The sequence below is a fragment of the Struthio camelus genome, chromosome 19, assembly GCF_040807025.1.
Source record: "Struthio camelus isolate bStrCam1 chromosome 19, bStrCam1.hap1, whole genome shotgun sequence".
NCBI classification, from domain to species: Eukaryota; Metazoa; Chordata; class Aves; order Struthioniformes; family Struthionidae; genus Struthio; species Struthio camelus.
The window spans coordinates 7330431-7348542 of record NC_090960.1 but is presented as its reverse complement, the minus strand read 5'-3'; the positions used below and the strand labels follow the sequence as shown (position 1 = coordinate 7348542).

The 18112-nt window shown below is 43.8% G+C and overlaps 1 protein-coding gene across 2 annotated transcripts; it reads right to left on the bottom strand.

Annotated features, from left to right (window-relative positions):
- Positions 1-1327: 1327 nt before the first annotated feature.
- On the bottom strand, positions 1328-6403 carry TOB1 (transducer of ERBB2, 1). 2 transcript variants are annotated; one of them, XM_068913605.1, is made up of 2 exons: positions 6381-6403; positions 1328-3275 (listed from the first exon to the last, which is right to left on the bottom strand). In XM_068913605.1, the coding sequence occupies exon 2, from the start codon at positions 3136-3138 to the stop codon at positions 2149-2151; it is 990 nt and encodes a 329-aa protein (XP_068769706.1). In that variant the 5' UTR covers positions 3139-3275; positions 6381-6403; the 3' UTR covers positions 1328-2148. The 2 variants fall into 2 exon arrangements, with proteins under 2 accessions (XP_068769706.1, XP_068769705.1); XM_068913604.1 differs by lacking the exon at positions 6381-6403 and adding an exon at positions 5825-6116.
- Between the last annotated feature and the right edge of the window lie 11709 nt (positions 6404-18112).

Below are 18112 nucleotides of genomic sequence, written 5' to 3'. Positions count from 1 at the left end.
CTCAATAAAAATAAGCCAGTTAAATACAGACAGATGAATGCCTAAAAACAGCATTCTCTCCACTATTGCTTTTGAACTGTTTGCCATGGCATTAGAAATTGACAGCATTGTCAGCCTCAAATCTCCACCCAGTCCATTTGATAGTCCAATACCGCTTCATAGCCTCATTCCGTCCAAAGCAGAGTAAAGATCTCGCCACAGTGTTGACAAACACCCTCGTTCTTACTTACAGCATTTGGCTATTTCCAGCAAAACTCTCTTCTTCTACTCATACCTAACGGGGTCTGTATGGGGATACGATTTACGCTTTCTGAAAAAACAAGTCTACCAAATAGGCTACGACTGACTTTCAGTCACTAATGCCAGAGCCAAAATACTAACATTCATATGAACTTAAACCTGTTCTCCTTTTTTTAGCTTAGAATTCATTATTATGAATCGATGGACTATCCACTCAGCATATATTTTCTCTTTGTACAACTGGAACTACAATGGCAAATAAATTACTACTTGTTAGATTTAAGGATTAAAGAAATACTTTCTCTTCCTCTTGACAATGTCCATTAGCGACAAATACTATTTGTCAAAAGGACCCAAAGAGTAAGGGATGTAACTTCAAAATTGCCCTGGGAAAGCTCAGTTGTTTTGTTAGCCTCTGAATTCTTCCTCCCTCCATTCACACACATTCATGTTTTGAAAAATCTAATAAGTTAACATTGGTAAAATCCATTAAAATAAAGCCTTTCTGATTGTCACATTCTAGTTGCATTAAATTTTTTTTTTAAATAAGGCATATAAAATGAAAGGCTACGATCAGTTTAGCAAACTGTAAATCAGCAGTTTTATTCAGTCTACTTTCTGAGCTATTAATCCCTAATACAGAAACAAAATGCTGACGCATTGGTCTAGGACCTCTCGAGATAACAGTTCAAATCCACTTTGATTACACAGAAAGTGAATTTCTTTGAATCACCTGAGTACCTTCTAGATATATCATGTCACACAATAACTCAACATTTAAATAGCTTGTAATCTTAATTCTCAAGGGAAAAATAACTAATCTTCTGACGTCAATGAGCTGCAGTTATGGAAAGCAAGTGAAAGTTTGCTCAAATAATTGTAGCCAAGTAGTTAATCAGACTATGTGCTTTGTCAGAACTATTTTAGGTAAAGCAACCCATTCTTGTGGTGCATCAACACAGCAACCCTTTCCATCACTCCTTTGTGATGCACTGAGTCAGACTTTTTTGCATCATTAGCATTGACAACACAATAAATGCAGCACTCTGACCTTCAGCACAACAGGAAAAACAAAGACCACACAGTCTTTTAATTTTAAAGAATTTTAATACAAACTTAATATAAACTATTTCAGTCCCTCTTAACATGTAAGACACTGACTCAAAATACTTTTATACCTTTTTTCAAGTATTGCACAATGTAGGTACAAAATTAATATTTACGATTACATTTCTTCCATAATATATAGCAAAAATCTTTAAACCTTTAACAGAAAATACAATTTGTGTTTCTTTTGAAAAAAGCAAATATTTCGTACATTTTAATTCCACCACTAAGGAATATTCTGTACACAATTTTTTATTTTTTTAGAATTGATGTTTTTAAGATGGATATCTTACAATTTCAGTAAAAAAAATACAACATGAAGCTGCTGCAGCTGTCACAGATCACTGTAGTAAAAAGATATAAATGCAATACCATGTTGTAGAAACAATATATATACTCTGATATTTTACAAACTTTGTACTAAATTAAATTATACAATTAGAAAAAGACCAATAAACCCACTTATTAGTGCCAATTTTTTAAATATATATACATATATGTTTTTATATATATATATATATATACGAAAAAACCAGCCATGTCCTTGCTATATCTTAAATACTGTAAGAGGCCATATTTCGAGAGTATATTTTTGTAATGTACAGTCAGTATAAAATAATTTTGTGCTTGGTTGGCAAATGAAAAAATGATGCATGTTGTATTTATCTAACCAAGCTTGAATGTATTCATACTACAAGCCTTAAAAAAAATCTCAAGAGGTGGAAAAAAAGATACACCCTTGGGTACGTGCATTTAAACTTGTACAATAGTATTTACTTGTATTTCACTTTTGTTTTATTTTTAGTTAGCCATAACTGGCTGGAATTGCTGGTTAGAATACTGCATGTTGTTTAAACTAAAATTCAAGCCATCCACAAAAGACTTCTCATTTAGACCTCCATAGGCTGCAAACATATCAAAGGCATTACTGTACTGGAGAGGACTGAGGTTAAGGGGGCTGTCACCAGGAAATATGCTACTGGTACTACCTTGACCCTGCATGTTAGGGAAAATGAACTCCTTTGCATTAGGAGAAAGGGCAGAAGTCTTCTGCTGTTGTTGCTGCTGCTGCTGCTGCTGCTGCTGACTGCCTAGGCCAAGCCCGTAGAGAGAGTGCATGGAGGAGGAAAGGGCTTTCTGCTTCAACAGGTCATTGACATTCAAGCCAAGGTTGGTGGGAGAAGTGCGGGCGACCTTGTTGCTACGGCCGCTATTCTTCATTTTGGTCGAGCCAAACTTGGTGGCAGCAAATGTGGCAGTGGTGAAGGTTAAAGGCTGAGTGGAGCGGGGCATGAAAGTTGGGCTCACAGCAGCAGAGTGACCAAAGGGAGGAGAAGGAGAACTAGATACTGAAGATGCTGGGTCACTAATTGGCATGAACACCTGGGCCTCTGGGTTAAAGCTGTTCTTGATTTCCTTATCCAACTCACATCCATTTTCATTATCATCCACATAAAGCACTTTCACTGGTCCCTTTTCACCGATTTGGTATGAAACCTCAAATGGGTCAATCCAAACACTAAGATCCTGAGGCAAGTTGCCACGAACATCATCAATGTCCAAACCACTCTCTTTGGATGCTTGTTCTATGACTGGGTCCACTTTCTCCCCTATATGTATACATCTAAACCCTGATCCTTTGTATGGCTTTTCTGGATACCAGTGCCCTTCATACTTCTTCTTAAGAAGTCTTTCAAGCTCTTCACCAAAAATGTTGACACGTCGTCTGGGAAGCTTATTGTACAAATATGAAATAATAAAATTGAGTGCTACTTGGATTTCAAGCTGCATAGCTGCTATGCCACAAAGTTATAAATCTGTTTCAAAACCCGAAGAAGAAAGTGTTCAAGATGCCACAGGGAAACAAACTTTCATTCAAAGTGCTGATTCTAGTTGATTTTTATCCTTCACCTTGAGTGCTCTTGTTCCTTTAAGAAAAAACAAAAGCAAACACACCCAAATAAGGAAAATGTAAGATCAAGATCCAAGGCCTATTCTTTTAGCTTCACTTTCTGCATAAAATAGGTTACTTTCTAAGTGACAACAATTGCATCAAACTGCTTTTGTTCACGCCTGTGAAAGGTGAGGGTGTCAACTACATTCAATATGACTTAGAAACAATACTGCAGAAGGTGCACTAGGCATGTGTTTATATATACAGCACAGGGTATTTCAAAATCATATGAGCTTCCAGTTTAGCTATTCACAAAGCAGCAAGTATAATTTCTAAGACATCACAGAACTGCCAGGCCTGTCAAGGGTTCAATTACCAACCCCTATTTCGGATGATTTATAGTACTCAGCTGCAAAATTTAGCACCAGGCTATTAGTTTAGCATGAAAGGTCTTAGTCTAAGGGTCATTTATCATTTTAAAGTTTGCAAACACATTGGCTGCCTTTAAAGTTACAGAATTACAAACATATTAGTTTCCTCAGAGGATTTCACACAAATAATTCAAATTGTGCTGCACTTATTTTAAGTTCAAGTCAAGCATCCACATCAACTGTGCACTGGTGAAATTACACAAACTGAAGAGAAAATGTCTGCTGAACATATACAAGAATTTTTCCTTTCCTCAGAATTAATAAAATGATAATACAATCAGTGCATGCAAAATATGGATGCATTTTCTGTGATGGGGTGGCAATAACTGTTAAATCATTACAAGAAATTAATTCACAATTTTCCCCTTTCTGTAGTTCTTTTATATACATATATTACATTTGATAGATGTATATTTAATATATACGCATACAACTACATATTTTACATTGTCTACAGTCAGGATTTCTGAAAGTTACTAGAGCCAGCAGGGCTTTTGATAGCCTCACTCAAAACAATTGCTTTTCTTCCTCTCCGTGACTCCATTTTATATTTAAATATAAAATATGGTTGTCACTCCTTCACAAAGGACAAAAGAGAAATCACCTACCTAAAGTTAAAGAAAGGACTAGAATCAAATATTGGAACATGCACTGCTAATGAAAATCTTTAGCATAAGGTACTTGTCCAAAGAAGACAGCATTGTACAAGAAGTTCCATTAAAAAAAAAAAAAGGGTATTTTTTGGCTCAAGTTAAACACTCGGCATGAATTTCGGTTAGCGGTGTGCTTTTCTGCACTGCATCACTAAGTACAAAATTTAGTATATGTGTGACTAAAGATTAGAGAAGTCAAAGTCAATATCAAAATCCCATAAAAATGTGAATACAATGTTGCTGTTTTTTCTTGCTCCACATAATCTCCTTTTAAAGTCTGAAACTCTATTTCCAAACCACTTGTGTTCCCCTCAACACGGTATGGGAATAGTTCGAAAGCTTGTATGATAAGGCGACCTTTAAACGTTTGCTGGATCAGCACTGGGTGGGGATAAGGAAAAGATCAAGGGCAAACAGAAGATATTTACAAAAGGGACACATTCAGTACAGAAAAGCTGACTGGGTGGTTAAAAGGGATATTTAAAAATGATTTATTAATTCATCTGTTTTGTTTCCCCTCCTCCATGTCCTTTAGTAAAGAAATGATCCTTTCAAGGCACTGGGTAGACACAATAAATTCTTCTAAGTCCCCAGACTGATTCACGGAAAAGCAGCTGATTAAACAAACCAGCTTGATCATTTCAAACTTTTTTTTTTTTAATTGATGAGGACAATATTTTTAAGGGACCCAAGCACATTAATGACTCCAACAGCAAAGCAACGGCAGCGGGGGCTAAAAGCAGGAGCCGCAAGCAGCGTGTGGGGAGTTACATAACCAGGCAGTTGGGTCTCATTAGATTTCTGCTCACAGCCCTGGGAGCTCCAGCAACAGCAGGAGGAGGAAGAGCGTTTTCTGAGCCCGTAAGAAAGAAAACGAAGAAGGGGAAGGGAGACGACTGGACGAAGGGGTGGGGGTTAGCGAGGCCCCCCTCCGCACCGCACCGGCCTGGGCTCAGCGACACCCCTCCGCCTCGCCCTGCCGAGGCAGGCTCCCGGAGGACGGCTGCCAGCGCTGCCCGAGAAGGCCCAGCGCGAGCAGCGGCTATTAGTCAGCCGGCAACGCTCACTCCTCCCAGCCGCGAGCGCGTCCAGGGACCGCCTAGGGAGGGACCCTTCGGGAGCCCGGCGCCCGGTGCCGCGTCCTTCCCTCGGCCCCTTCTGCGAGGGGCTGCCGGCTGCCCCCGCGCCCTCCTTCCCGCGTCGGCCGGCGCCCCACAGCGCTGCGCCCCTCACGGCACCGCTGCCCCTCCCCCACCCTTCGCCTCACGGCGGGGCCGCCTCAGCCCCTCGCCTCAGCGGCCGTCCTCGCCTCAGCCCCTTCGCCTCACGGCGGGGCCGCCTCAGCCCCTTCGCCTCAGCGGCCGTGCTCGCCTCAGCCCCTCGCCTCACGGCAGGGCCGCCTCAGCCCCCGGCTGCCTTCAGCCCAGGGCTCCCCGCCAAGGCTCCCCGCTCCGGCCCGGGCCGCCCCCCCCCCCCCGCCCTCAGCGAGCGGTACTCACCCGGGGTGGGTGTGTGTGTGGGGGGGGTTAGTGCAAACAATCCCGGCGGGGGTGTGAGTGCTGGCGAGGGGGGAGGGGGGCGGCTCAGCACCCGACCCCCATCTCCGAGAGCCGGCTCCCTCAGCGAGGATGGGAGGGGAAAGGAAAGAAGATCAAAAAAAAAAAAAAAGAAGAGGGAGGGGGAGGGTTGGAAAAAAAAAAGGGGGGGGAGGGAAAAGGGGGGGAGGGCTGCGCTGCTCACACCCCCACAACGGGCGCACTCGGCCGCCGCAGCTCGGCTCCTTCTGCTACTGCCCCGCCGCCCGACGCGCCCCTATATATGGCCTCCCTTCCCCCGCCCACCGCAGAGCCCCGCCCACACGCCCCGCCCAGCCCCGCCCACCAGCCAACGCCCTCCCAGCAGCGTCCCGCCACGCCACGCCCACCACCTGCCTGGCCCCGCCCCCAGCGCGGAGAAGGCTCCCTCAGCGCCCCCCCGCGCGCCGGCTCTCGCCTGCCTCCCCTCCCCCCCACCGCGGCGTGGAGGGGCCGCTCTCTACGTCAACTCGCTCCTCACCTCACAACACGGTTGCGTCACTGCCTACGTCAAACCCTGCCCTCGCGCCCCTCGTCTCTGCAGGGAAGGGGGGGGCAGAGGGGGGGCCGCGCTGAACTACATCTCCCATGACCGCCGCTGCGGCGCCGGCGGGGACCCGGGCGGGGCCGGCCCTCGGGGACCGCCGGCCGCCCGCCCGCCGGGGGGCGAGGGCGCCTCACAGCCCCTCGCGGCCAGCAGCCCGGCGGCCGCTCGCTCCGTCGCCGAGCCAGCGGCAGCGGCTGGCGGGGTCAGGCGGCCCGCGGACCAGGGGACGACGAGCCCCGCTGCGGCGGCGGCCGCCGGTACCGGGCGCTGCCGCCCTCACGATGGGGGGGGGGGGGGCGCGGAGCCTCCGCCGCTGTCACCCTCCCCCTCCCCCCGCCCGCCCGCTGCGGCTAAAAATACTACCCACAGGTAGCAACGCTGACCGATTGGCTGGCTTCCCGCCTTAGTAACCGCCTGATTGGTCACTCGGTATCGAGGAGGAATACGTCAAACCCCAGTTTTGGGGGAAAACAAAAGTTACCCGGGGGGGGGAAAAGGGGGCGGCGAAGGAGGGGGAACATGGCGCAGCCGTCGCCTCAGCGCCGTGGAAAAACCCCGGCGGCGGGTCCGCGGCGAGGCGAGGCGAGGCGGCAGCCGCCGGCACGGGGCCTCCGCCGGGCTCAGCCCGACCGAGCCCCGGGCAGCGCCGGCCGCGGCGGGGGGACCGGGCCTCGCGCGGGCCTCGCTTCCCTCAGGAATAACCGGCGGCGCCACCGGCCCGGCGCTGCGGCCCCGCGGGAGACCCGGCCCGGCGGCGGCGGCGCCCAGGCCCTCGGCCTGCGGCTGCTTAACACCGTCGCTGGTTTTTGCCCTTTACATACGGCTCGTGGGTGTTACTGGGTTTTGAGTTGGGGTGGTTAGCTTCAAACCAGCGAGCAGGGCCCGGTCGTAGAGGACAAAACACAGGCAAAGGCTTTTTTCCTCCTCCTCCTCCTCCTCTGCTGTGTTTGTATAATAATAAAGTGTTTTTTGGCATAAAAGCAGCATGGGCCCCGGGAGAGATTTGGAAATACCAGTCAGAAGAAATGCCAGGACTTTAACCCTTGGGAGTTTAGACTATATGTGGCACCGTGCACGAGGCAGGCACTTGAAAAATGAAATGTTAAGGAAGCAAGATACAAAGGGTAATGCTTGGGATTTTCTACAACTGAAAAAATTTCTACTAGAAGGCCTTACTCATCATAAAACATGTAGTTTTATTCAGAAGTGTTAAGATCAGTGTTTTTAGGACTGCGATACTGCGAACGCAGACAACTTAATAGTTCAGACTCAAAATAGCCTTTTTCCCCGTTATTTTCCATTCTTTTTTAACCTTAACGTGCATCTTTTCAATGGGAATTGAGTCCTGTCATCACCATGCCCCCAAAGTTGAAAGTTTAAGAAACTAAAGTATGATGAGGATTACAAAACTATAAACATTGGCAACCTGGAGACTACTCCTGAGAATTGTTGCTGCACAGCCAAGGAGCCATATGGAAATCTTGGATTCTTTGTTTTGAAAAGGTTGTCGTTACTTCTACCACCAAAGTTAAGAGACAACGTGAAATAACTATTAATAACAGATAAGGTGAAGAGACAAACACGGGTTTTTAAAATTAGAAGTCTACTTGGTACAACAAACATTGAACAAATTGGCAGATAACATCAGCTCTTTCAGAGAGTTCAACGTGTTACTTTGCTCGGGGTTCTGCAGTGAGTGGGGCTGGCGGTAGCAGATTTCCCTTTGAAGGGCAGAAACTGCACAGCTCCGTGGATCAATTTTTTCAGGTGAGATTTACTAAGTAGCTTTAAAAACGAAATGACTGTGCAGCTGAGTTGGTAAAAAGAAAAGATGAAAGGTTATAAAAGCAGAGACTTTCTTTTAAATGACTTCAACACTACGTGAAAAGCATTAGGGGCTGAACTGAATATACAAAGCAAATATATTTTTAATTAAGGCTGCTGTGGGAGCCTTCAAAGCTGTAAAAACGGTGGTGTACCTTTTTATGGCTTGTGTAAAGGAAACTTCCAATGCAGTAATGCTAAAATTGCATAGAACTGAAAAAAAATCTGACATACTGTGTTAAGACAGGTGATTGCCTTAAGAACAATCTCTTCAGGTCAGCAAGAAGGAAGCTCACTTCTAAAGGTCCAATGAAAGTTTTAGTCTGTCCTCATTTGTTCAAAAAGAAAATTCTGACTTTTAAACTGCAGAGATGTGTCTCCCATGTATAACACATCAAAAGTAGTTGGTCAAACTTTATTAATGTTAAGTTTCTAGCACTTAAAAACACAGCGTCTAATCCAGTATCGCTCCTGTCCTTAAAACCTCAACTGACTTCTAAGAAGTCAAAGCAGGAAAAGAAGTCAAAATAGGGCCTGCAATATTTTTCAGTCCTTTTGATTAATACACAGCAATAACAAAATGTCTACCTCTCCCTGGTAGCAAAATCTTTAAAAATGCAATCAATACAAAATAACAACTCCAGCAGCAAAATGTTACTCCTCTTGCCAACTCTCTTCAACTGAAAGATTAATCTTAAAAGAAAATACCTATATATTCTCATCTTTCCTGACAAACCTTGACAGTCTGTCTCTCTAGCAGAGCAAATCAACAGAAGTATTTCAGACCACTGCAGGGAGGCAACAGCGAGATTAGAAGGAAGGGGCCTTCCTTAATCTGTATTAAACTAGAAGGGCTGTGAGCTCACCCTCTGTTCATAGCCTAGTCTGTGGTGGCCGTCATATTTCCAAGCACCAGAAACTGAAATAGTTTCAACAGTCTAGGTCTCTGCAGTCTGAAATTGTAGAGCCAAGATCTCCGGGTTGTCAGAGACCTACGTCCTCTGGACCAGAGGGGACCATGAACCGTGCAATGCCCAGATGCTTAGGAACTGCTTGGAGAGAAAGCAGGGGTGTCTCAAAAGGCCTAACCCAAACTGCATTTCACAAATGGTTCAGACCTCGTTACAGGCAGAAAATAGCAGTCGAGGAAATTAAAAGGACTCCAGGTCTCTGTAAGGACACAGGGCTCCATCAACACACACATTTGGCCTTCGCCCACTTCTCGTCATGTTCCGGTCCTGGTTCACGTGAACTACCCCAGTGCTGTTTGGCTTCCTAGTAATGGATGTGTAATGACTCTACAAAAGGACCTCCTTTTCTTCACTTAAGCAATGTAAACTTGCTTCTTTTAAAAATCTAAATCGGTATTAGATGATGACCAATATATTACCTAATACCAAAATAGAGTTTATTAATCTCGAAAGTTTTTTAAGGGGATTAAAAATATCCAGGAAAATGTTTAATCATCAGAGTCAACCTGGACAAGAATTTAAGAGAAGTAGCAAGTAAGATGCAGAATTTTCATCACCCATCTCTGTCCTTTTCATCTTCTCTAGTATATGAATGTTACCCTTTACAGAATATATAACATTTATCCTGACCATGGACCTAAAGCTTTGCAAGGTACATTTCTGAATATGGTACAGTCTCTTTTTTAACATTTTCCTATTTAGGAGCACAATGCGCGTGGGAGCCTTGGCTTTGATTTTGAAGAAGTGGAAATTTTTTCCCCTGTATTCTTCCCTCTCTATCCCGATTTTATCCATTTGCAGATTTTACCACTCGTTCCTTTTCCCTATTATCTACCAGTGTGAACAACCAATCCTGGCTGCTCTCCCACACATATCTGCCCTTAACAATAATTTTGAAATGTAGCATAGATTCTCTTACATTTCATTTACCAGCTTAAGCAGTATTTTTCCTATTAATATACGTTATGGAATATGTAAATACATATCAGATGTTGCCCAGCTTCAGGAGCTCTGTGGCTACAAGGACTGTTCAGGTGGGAACCATGGTAGGAGCCTGAATGTAACATTGTTTTAATGGAATCAAGAATGACCAAGAGCAGAGGCATTCAGCCCAAACAGAGACGTTGGTGGGGCATTGCCCCTGCAGTAGCAAGCCAGGTCATCTGCTAGGGAAGCCCCAAGCTCCTCTGTAACTATGTGAAGGGGCAAACGGGCAAACGGTTACCACCGATGAGGAGCAGCTCACTGGCTCGGTGCGAGTTTTTATGCCAAGGCAGGAGTGCACAGAGCAGGAGGTGTGTGTGTGTGTGTGCAAACTCCTGTTTGTAGACTCTTACCCTGGGGGCAAACAGTCACTGTCAGTCACTTGCTGGCAGGTGCTGTGTGGCTCCGCAGCAGCCAAGGCAGTGCCTGGGCTTGTTCTGCAGAGCAGGAGGGGATGGAGAAATTCAGAGGGATGGGCTTCGAGTCCTGGGGAAGTGGGAGCACGCAAGGAGTCCCGAGTCAGAGTCCTGAGCAAGACACAGAGGGCAGCTGCTGGGTAAGAGAGAGGAATAAAACTAGGGGAAACGTCGCACACTTTTGTAAAGACTTTGCACCCAGAGCTCTACTCTTCCCAAACTTTCAACCACATTCCAGGATGAAGTGAAAAAAAAAAAAAAAGCTTTTCCTTTGTCCTGAAGTGCAGATATGATGCAGGATCTATTCCTGAAGAGGAGGCTCATAAGTGACATTTTGAGAACGAGACTGAGATCCTGGCCAGGTAAAACAAGAAGAGTGAAATGGGGAGTAAAGTATCTAAATAACAATGCTGACAAAAATAATGACCGAAGATAGATACATAAGGGTGGGGGGAAAAAAGGAAGGGGGAGATTGTTCAAGACCAAATTTACTATAAGTAATGAGAAAACAGGCTGAGAAAGACAGAAGGAAGAAAATTTGATTTTATACCTTAGAGAGGACCTTTGAGGAAAGTTTTGTTAAAATCCAATATAATTTTTTCCTAGCGTTCACCTTTGAGCTGGGAGACTGCCACTGTAATGTCAGCTAGTTCCACAGTACCTGCTAACAGATAAAATTAGGAGGTTAGGACTGTCTTAGCTGATACCCATATAACCGCTTGGCTGATCACTTTAAAAACGCTTTACTATACTTGTTACAAACAATGATTCATTAACAGTTTTAAAGAGACAAGTAATTGTAAACTGTAAGCACTGCGCACCTTAATTATTCTATGAGGATCAAAAATAACTACTGAAGATGAAAGACTGGTCTTTTGCCCTTTTAAATTATGATGGATGAAACTTGAAAAGTTTCTTCTACAACTTTAGACTTCATTAAAAACTTAGATTTTGCTTGCTTAGCATTTTCTAGGAAAACTGGTGAATCTTTTTCCTAAGCAATATTAAATCCACAAAACCCGGCAATGCTTACTAAATGTAAAAAACCTGACTATGGGAAAAATATTTTCATTCAGTCAGCTTAACCATAGAAGGGCAGCTATTTAACAAAAATGCCTGATAAACATCAAAGTTCTTCTGTTAATTTTTTTACATTCTGATTATCTTCAGTTAGTGGTAAAAAGATGATCTTCTGAGAAATGCCAGGGGACTTTTTAAAAGAAATGGAACCTCGACTTTATCTAGGCAACGATCCAGGCCATACTACTTTTTCCTTGCTAGCCGTGATGTCCTCTAAACCTCTGCCATGAATTTGCACCTTTTGGATCCCCCAGCAATGTTTTTTTTTTTGACTTAGGAAGGATTAGATCAATCTGTTACTGTTCTCCAGCCTTTCAAGAAAACAAGGTAGATACATCTTGAATTAGAAGGGAAGGAAGGAGTATTTTTGTGCTTTGTTTCAGTGTCTTACACATTAGTAATTTATCACAGTGAAGCAGTTGGAAGAACTACAGCCATTTCTTCCTCCTGTCCCTTCCAAGCCGTCGTTGAAGAGAAACAGAGTCACCAAGAATAACACAGCTACCTAAAAGTCAATGCATGCTTTAGGCTTTTGTGTGATTAGTAATCTGTGTTTCTGTAGCGTGTGGTCCTTAACTGGGTTTCTTACGTGTTTCTGCAAATTATTCCTATCAATAACAGTGTTTTATGTAGATTGCAGTAGTTGCTCAGGACTTTAAGAGTTCAGTTAGTGACTACTAGATGGCATGCAGAATATCACGTTTAGTAAAGCTGATGGCTACATATATTGATACTGAGTCTCAGAACATTAATTTGAGAACCATCCAGTTAACCTACTGTGCTGTCTAGCTGTGACAATTTGAATGATGGTGACTTCAAAGTAAAATGAGTTCAAATGTCAGTATCCTGCTGAATACAGCATGATAATCCTTCTCATGAGAGGAATATCACTGAAAACTCTTCATATGAATATAAAATGAGGGTGTATTTCTTTTCAGATGAATGGAAATTTAATAAATCTGAACACTAAGTTCTAAGTAGAATTCTTTCAAAATCTGAACATCACTTCAGATTCTTCCATGACCATCATTGATCTTTCTGCACACTAAATTGGAAAAAATAATAATATTTCTGGGGAAGCTTGACTATGACAGCTAAAGTGCACTCATACTCAAAGAGCTGAGCTCGTAAAACCAGTCGGAAGAACAGAATGAGTGGGCCATAGGAAGGGAAAGGAAATTCCAGGTGCTTGGAATAGCCGGTGTAGACATAAAGAGCTAGCTGAATGGAAAGATGCCAGCTTATGACAGCTGAAGGTTTGACCCTGATTCTCTAAGGGTATTATCCACAGAAACAGAAGCCAATGGAAATTTCTCTTTGCGTTCACTGTGCTGGCTTTTATTCAACTTCTGTGAGAGTCTGTGGCGTTACGCTGACAGGAAGAACGGAGTGGAATGACGATTCGAGCTGTGGGTTGCTCCTGAGAGGGAGAAAGGGTTTTTTACCATAGTTCACATATCCTGTTCACTTAAGGAGTCGTTCACGGAAGAATGAATCTGTCACTGGCTTTGAAATGGTCATTCAAATTAAATCGTTGATTTAAAGCATAGTAAATCACCTATTTCCTCTCCATCTAATTCCTAAAGGTATAATTGCTCCGGAATAATATAGTACATATTAAAAGATGAAACAAAAGGTTGGATTAGCATGACACCTTTCCTGAAGTAACGGCAAAACATTGTCAAAACCTGGAGCCACCCCTTGAAATTTTCCAGCACATTATTCTTGTGACCTTATATGCCATAAAGCAGTGGCAGGTAGGGAACACAGATTCTTCTGTTTCACATGTCACAGGTCTTCACCATGTGATAGACTGAGCGATCCTCACGTATCCACATATATATAGTCCACATCATTACAACAGAATGTTTTCTCTTGAATACACAAACCAGTAGGAGCTATTATATCATGCGCTATTATTAATGCACAAGGCTGCAGACGATATCTGCACACAGCAGTGGATCTGTCTAGTCTCAAGAGTAGCCGTAACCAACAACTTCAGAAGGAGGCTTAAAAAAAAGCCATGTTGCACAATTACATCGGGTTTGGCAATGGGAAGGAGAAATTTCTTCTTGACCCCACATGAGGATTGTCTTACACACTGGAAAATGAGCACTCAGAGTGACATACTTTTTATTTTAGCTAATGTAACTCAGATTTGTAAAGAAGGTGATTCTGCTATATGACCAGATTATCTAAATTGCTTTGTCGCCAACGCTTAGAAAACTGAATGTAAAATTAAGTGAACATAATGGAGCGCTGACTCACCCCCTGACTAGGGTAAATGGTACACTGCTCCAAGATGTCTTAGAACTTTCTATAGTCCCACTGTCATATGCGAAATCTTTTGCTTGATCTTTCTCCACCACAAGAAAACATGTTTCATGCTCCTATTTGGGACTAGAGGGGCAAACCCACCTGCTGTCACAAGACATCCTCCCCCTGCTTCATTTTCTTGATCAGTTTGCTGCCGAAACTCTCCTCTTTTGTCCTGGCTAGTACAGTTGCCTCCCTTTGCATTATTCCAACTCCCAGCTCTCCATCCTTACAGCCACTTTCTGAGCACCAACTCTAACTCTCTAGTTTCTAAGGCTACAAAGCTGTGAATATTTTCTCACAAAATGGTTTTCCGTAAATTCTCACAATTTCATTTCAGTCAAATCTGAGTGCATTGTTTTACATACATGACACTGCACATAGCAGGCTGCTTAATAAAAGCATCCGCAAACATAAAGAAGCGAACATAGTCCCAAGTGCTTTAAATGGAAATCTTTTTTCCTGAAAATGGCCCCGTATTCTAAAGCTCCATTAATTTGGGGATATGACTGTGACTATCTTTAAAAACAGAATAATTCTCATTTTTTGCAATGAAGTGGGAGAAGGGCAATTTTAAGAAGGCCAGGGACCCTAGGTGAACTGAGCCATAAATACCGGGCAGAGAGCACAAATTTAGCTGGCTGTGATGATAAGGCAGACCAGCACTCGCACCTTTGGGCAATCTCTGTTCTGACTCTATCGCTCAGTGAGAAGAGGAAGTGGAAGAAAGGCCATGACCTAAATAATTGGGATAAGAAGAGGACAACAACAATTTCTAACCAACGATCCCACCCACAGGGATTTGCAGAAGAAGTTAGCCCGGAGTTGAAGGATCTAAGTGTGAAACCATTCACAGAAGTGATAGGATTTGGTTTAGTTTCCACATCTCCTTCCTTGCTTTTATACAGACTGAAGTATTTCATCAGTAGCTGTTGAAAATCAGGTAGTGATAGGGCTGAAATTTGTTTCCTTCATAGGTAAGACCTGTTTCATGTTGGGTAGTAACTCAGAAATGGAGAACAACTTTGGCACATTTGTCAGGCTGAGGTTCTCCATAAGCGCTGACCACTCCACAGCCCAACCTTGTTCCTTAACAGGAATTGTAACTTTTATTCTCTGGTAATAAATAATACCTGTCTTGCCCCTGAGAGGGTAAATCTCATTTATCTCCAACTATACAGAGATAATAATGCAATTGTTCCTTGCAATCGGGATATCTAGCACCTATTACCTATATGTTCTCTTCCACATTGGATCAACTTTTCCTCAAGGACTTCCTTCCATAGAGTAAAAAGAAACTGAAATGTATTTCCTGAGACAAGTGAACCCCCCCAAACAAAAGAATAGCATTCATTGTTAAAAAAAAAAAAAAACACTATGAATAAGGTATGGAGATCAGAATTAAGGTCAAAATTAAGGATCTCTTCTGGCTGGTCTGCACAAATGCTGTATCATTGCAAAATACAGAGACATTTGAAAAACAGAATGAAAAAAGATAGGAATCTCCGATGGAGAAGAAAGCAACACATTATGAGAGAGAGAGAAAAAAAAAAAAGACTATCTGAACCCTTCAAAGGTAGCAGTAAAATATATAAAAATATCCATGGCTTCCCTAAAGGGGTTATGGTGTGCCAGATCTCTCTCACCCTAATTTCAAGAAGCTTGTTTTCAGAGGGGAGAAAACAGATGGGCAAGCTCAGTATTCCTGTCCAGATAGTCCTTGCTTGATGTTTCATGCCAGCCTATCCAACTAATGCCCAAACTGGGACAATGGAAGTATTAATTTCTCTGATTACACTGGATCAGGGAACGACCTGGGTGGCAAGGAAGAACATCACAGGGAAAACTCAAGGGAGGCACCAGGGGATTAGCGGCACAGAGTAATGTGCGCCGACATCTATATCACAGCAGTCCTGTTAGTAACTCAAGTTTTAGTAGCGTTTAATCTGCAGCAACTGGTGGGTCAGCGGCTGCATTTTACCATTACACCATTCTGAGCAGTTTTTGAGCGTGGACGGAGCTGGGAGGTAGGGGGACGCTTGGCTGAAAGCGTGAATTAAGTCTGCAGGGAAGATAAACCCACAGATAGAAACTGTTCACAGGGAGGTGGCCAGGGAGAACTGCGACCACAGCGGTCTTGGAGCACGCAGTCAATACCCCCTTTAATAAACAGAAGAAGATACAAGGTGATCAGGAAAGAGCAAGACTTCTTGAACTTGCTGGAGAAACAAGGCAGAAGTACCTTCCTTTACAGACCCATAAGGCTGTGAAGGTTTTTGAAGAACCAGTAGTGCCCATGTAATCAAACAGGAGCAACTAGGCTATTCCTGCCCTCAGGCTTGTGGTCTAAACTGCAGCTAATGAGGGTAAAGTCACTGACAAAAAAGCTCACGCTGAACCCCTTTCTGCGGCCTTTGATTTTACTGGAACACACAGCAGTAACGTTCACAAAGAACGGGAAAGCCATGTCCCAGCTTGACCCTGCTATACAAAACAGCCGCACAAAGGGGCTGGGATTTTTGGGTCACATTTGGGGAGGAACCATGATTCAGCATTTCAGTTTTAGTAAACCTCCTCTAATTTGTCACGTCAGGAGGGATCGGGGCAAACACCTGCAGCTCCAGGCTGCTGCTTTATTGTGACAAGCTATGGCACTGCCAACGACGAGCGTCTAAAGAATAAATGACTCTCAATTAGGACAGTAGGTCAGAAAGAGCAAGATGATTCATACTCAGGACACACTCAACCCATCCGCAATAACACTGAGCAATTCTGAACAGCTTTACATCTTCCAACCCCTCGCAGACGCCCTCTCCTTTCACTGGCGTGCCAGGTAACGGGGAGCAGGGCTTCCAACATACGCTTGAGATCTGCTAATTCTTGAAGTAATTGAACTAGCCGGGAGGAAAAGGCTCCCGCTGTACCTCCAGCAGCAGCAAAGGGCGAGACAGCTCTGCCATGGTCACAGCATGCTGCACCTGGGCTAGGAATCAGGGGACACGGAGGGGCTCAGACTCACATCCCAAGATTAATGAGGTGCCTAAAATTAACAGACTCCTTTAGACAACCGGCTGTGTGCAGTTTTCCTGGGAGCATGCAGCAGGCTGTGACAGAGTTGAGGAGTGCCTGGCTCCTAGGTCAGTACCCCGCCAGAGCCTCCACTCAGCTGTGTAAATTGTATTTTTCTTGCTTGACTGTGAGATGCTGGGCAGTGGGATGTAATTTTCCATGCTTGCAGCTGGCTCTTAGTTTTACCTTGATGTACATTTTGTAGTCTAAGGACTGTCAACATTGTTGCACCTCTTAGAAAATAATAATTAAGAAGCCTGGGCAATAGGTGTGTGTTATTACCCAATAGCTCAGTGGCCAGCACTACTTTAACCGAGTCAGTACAGAGCTCGGTTTACTACTCTGCAACAAAATGCCTTTTACAGATCTACCGGTAAACTGCGATACGAGAAAAACTCAGAGATGCAAAACATACCCTCGGTTGACTTTGATCTCTCCAAAGACAAACATTTTAAAGTTCAGATCAAGGAATCTTTTAATGAAACAAAGAAATCGTGCCACTTGTATCAGATCCAGATATAAATAAATCAGCTAGAAATAAACAGGAGCAAGGCAAACATGAAGGAGACAGCCACACTGTGCAATGTCAGTCCAAAGAGACTGTCTGATGGATGACAATGTGGCTGGCTTTGAAAAAAAAAAAGACAGAGTTTAGAAGTCTTGCTGCCTGCCATCTGGCAAAGCTTTCAAAATATATTGCTGTAAAACTTCACTAAATTGCTACTTTTTTTTGCATCTCTTGCTATCAAGACATCGTATTTATTTTTCAAGTGTAGTGAGGATTTTGAAATCTCTACTAGGACTCTCTCCGCAGGGACGCGTTATAGTTCACTCCATAACCAATTCATTGTTTCTCCTCCCCGCCAGGCTGCCATATATGCATGATCTCCCAAAGTAAAGATGCTGCTATACATTTTGGGGGGGGAGGTCACTAAAATACTGAGCATATGCATCTCTATTCGGGCTGCTAAAAACGCACGGCCTGTTCATAATTCACAAATGCCGT

Coding starts and splice junctions, on each gene's coding strand:
- TOB1 (XM_068913605.1), bottom strand. CDS start 3,138: ATGCAGCTTGAAATCCAAGTAGCACTCAATTTTATTATTTCATATTTG.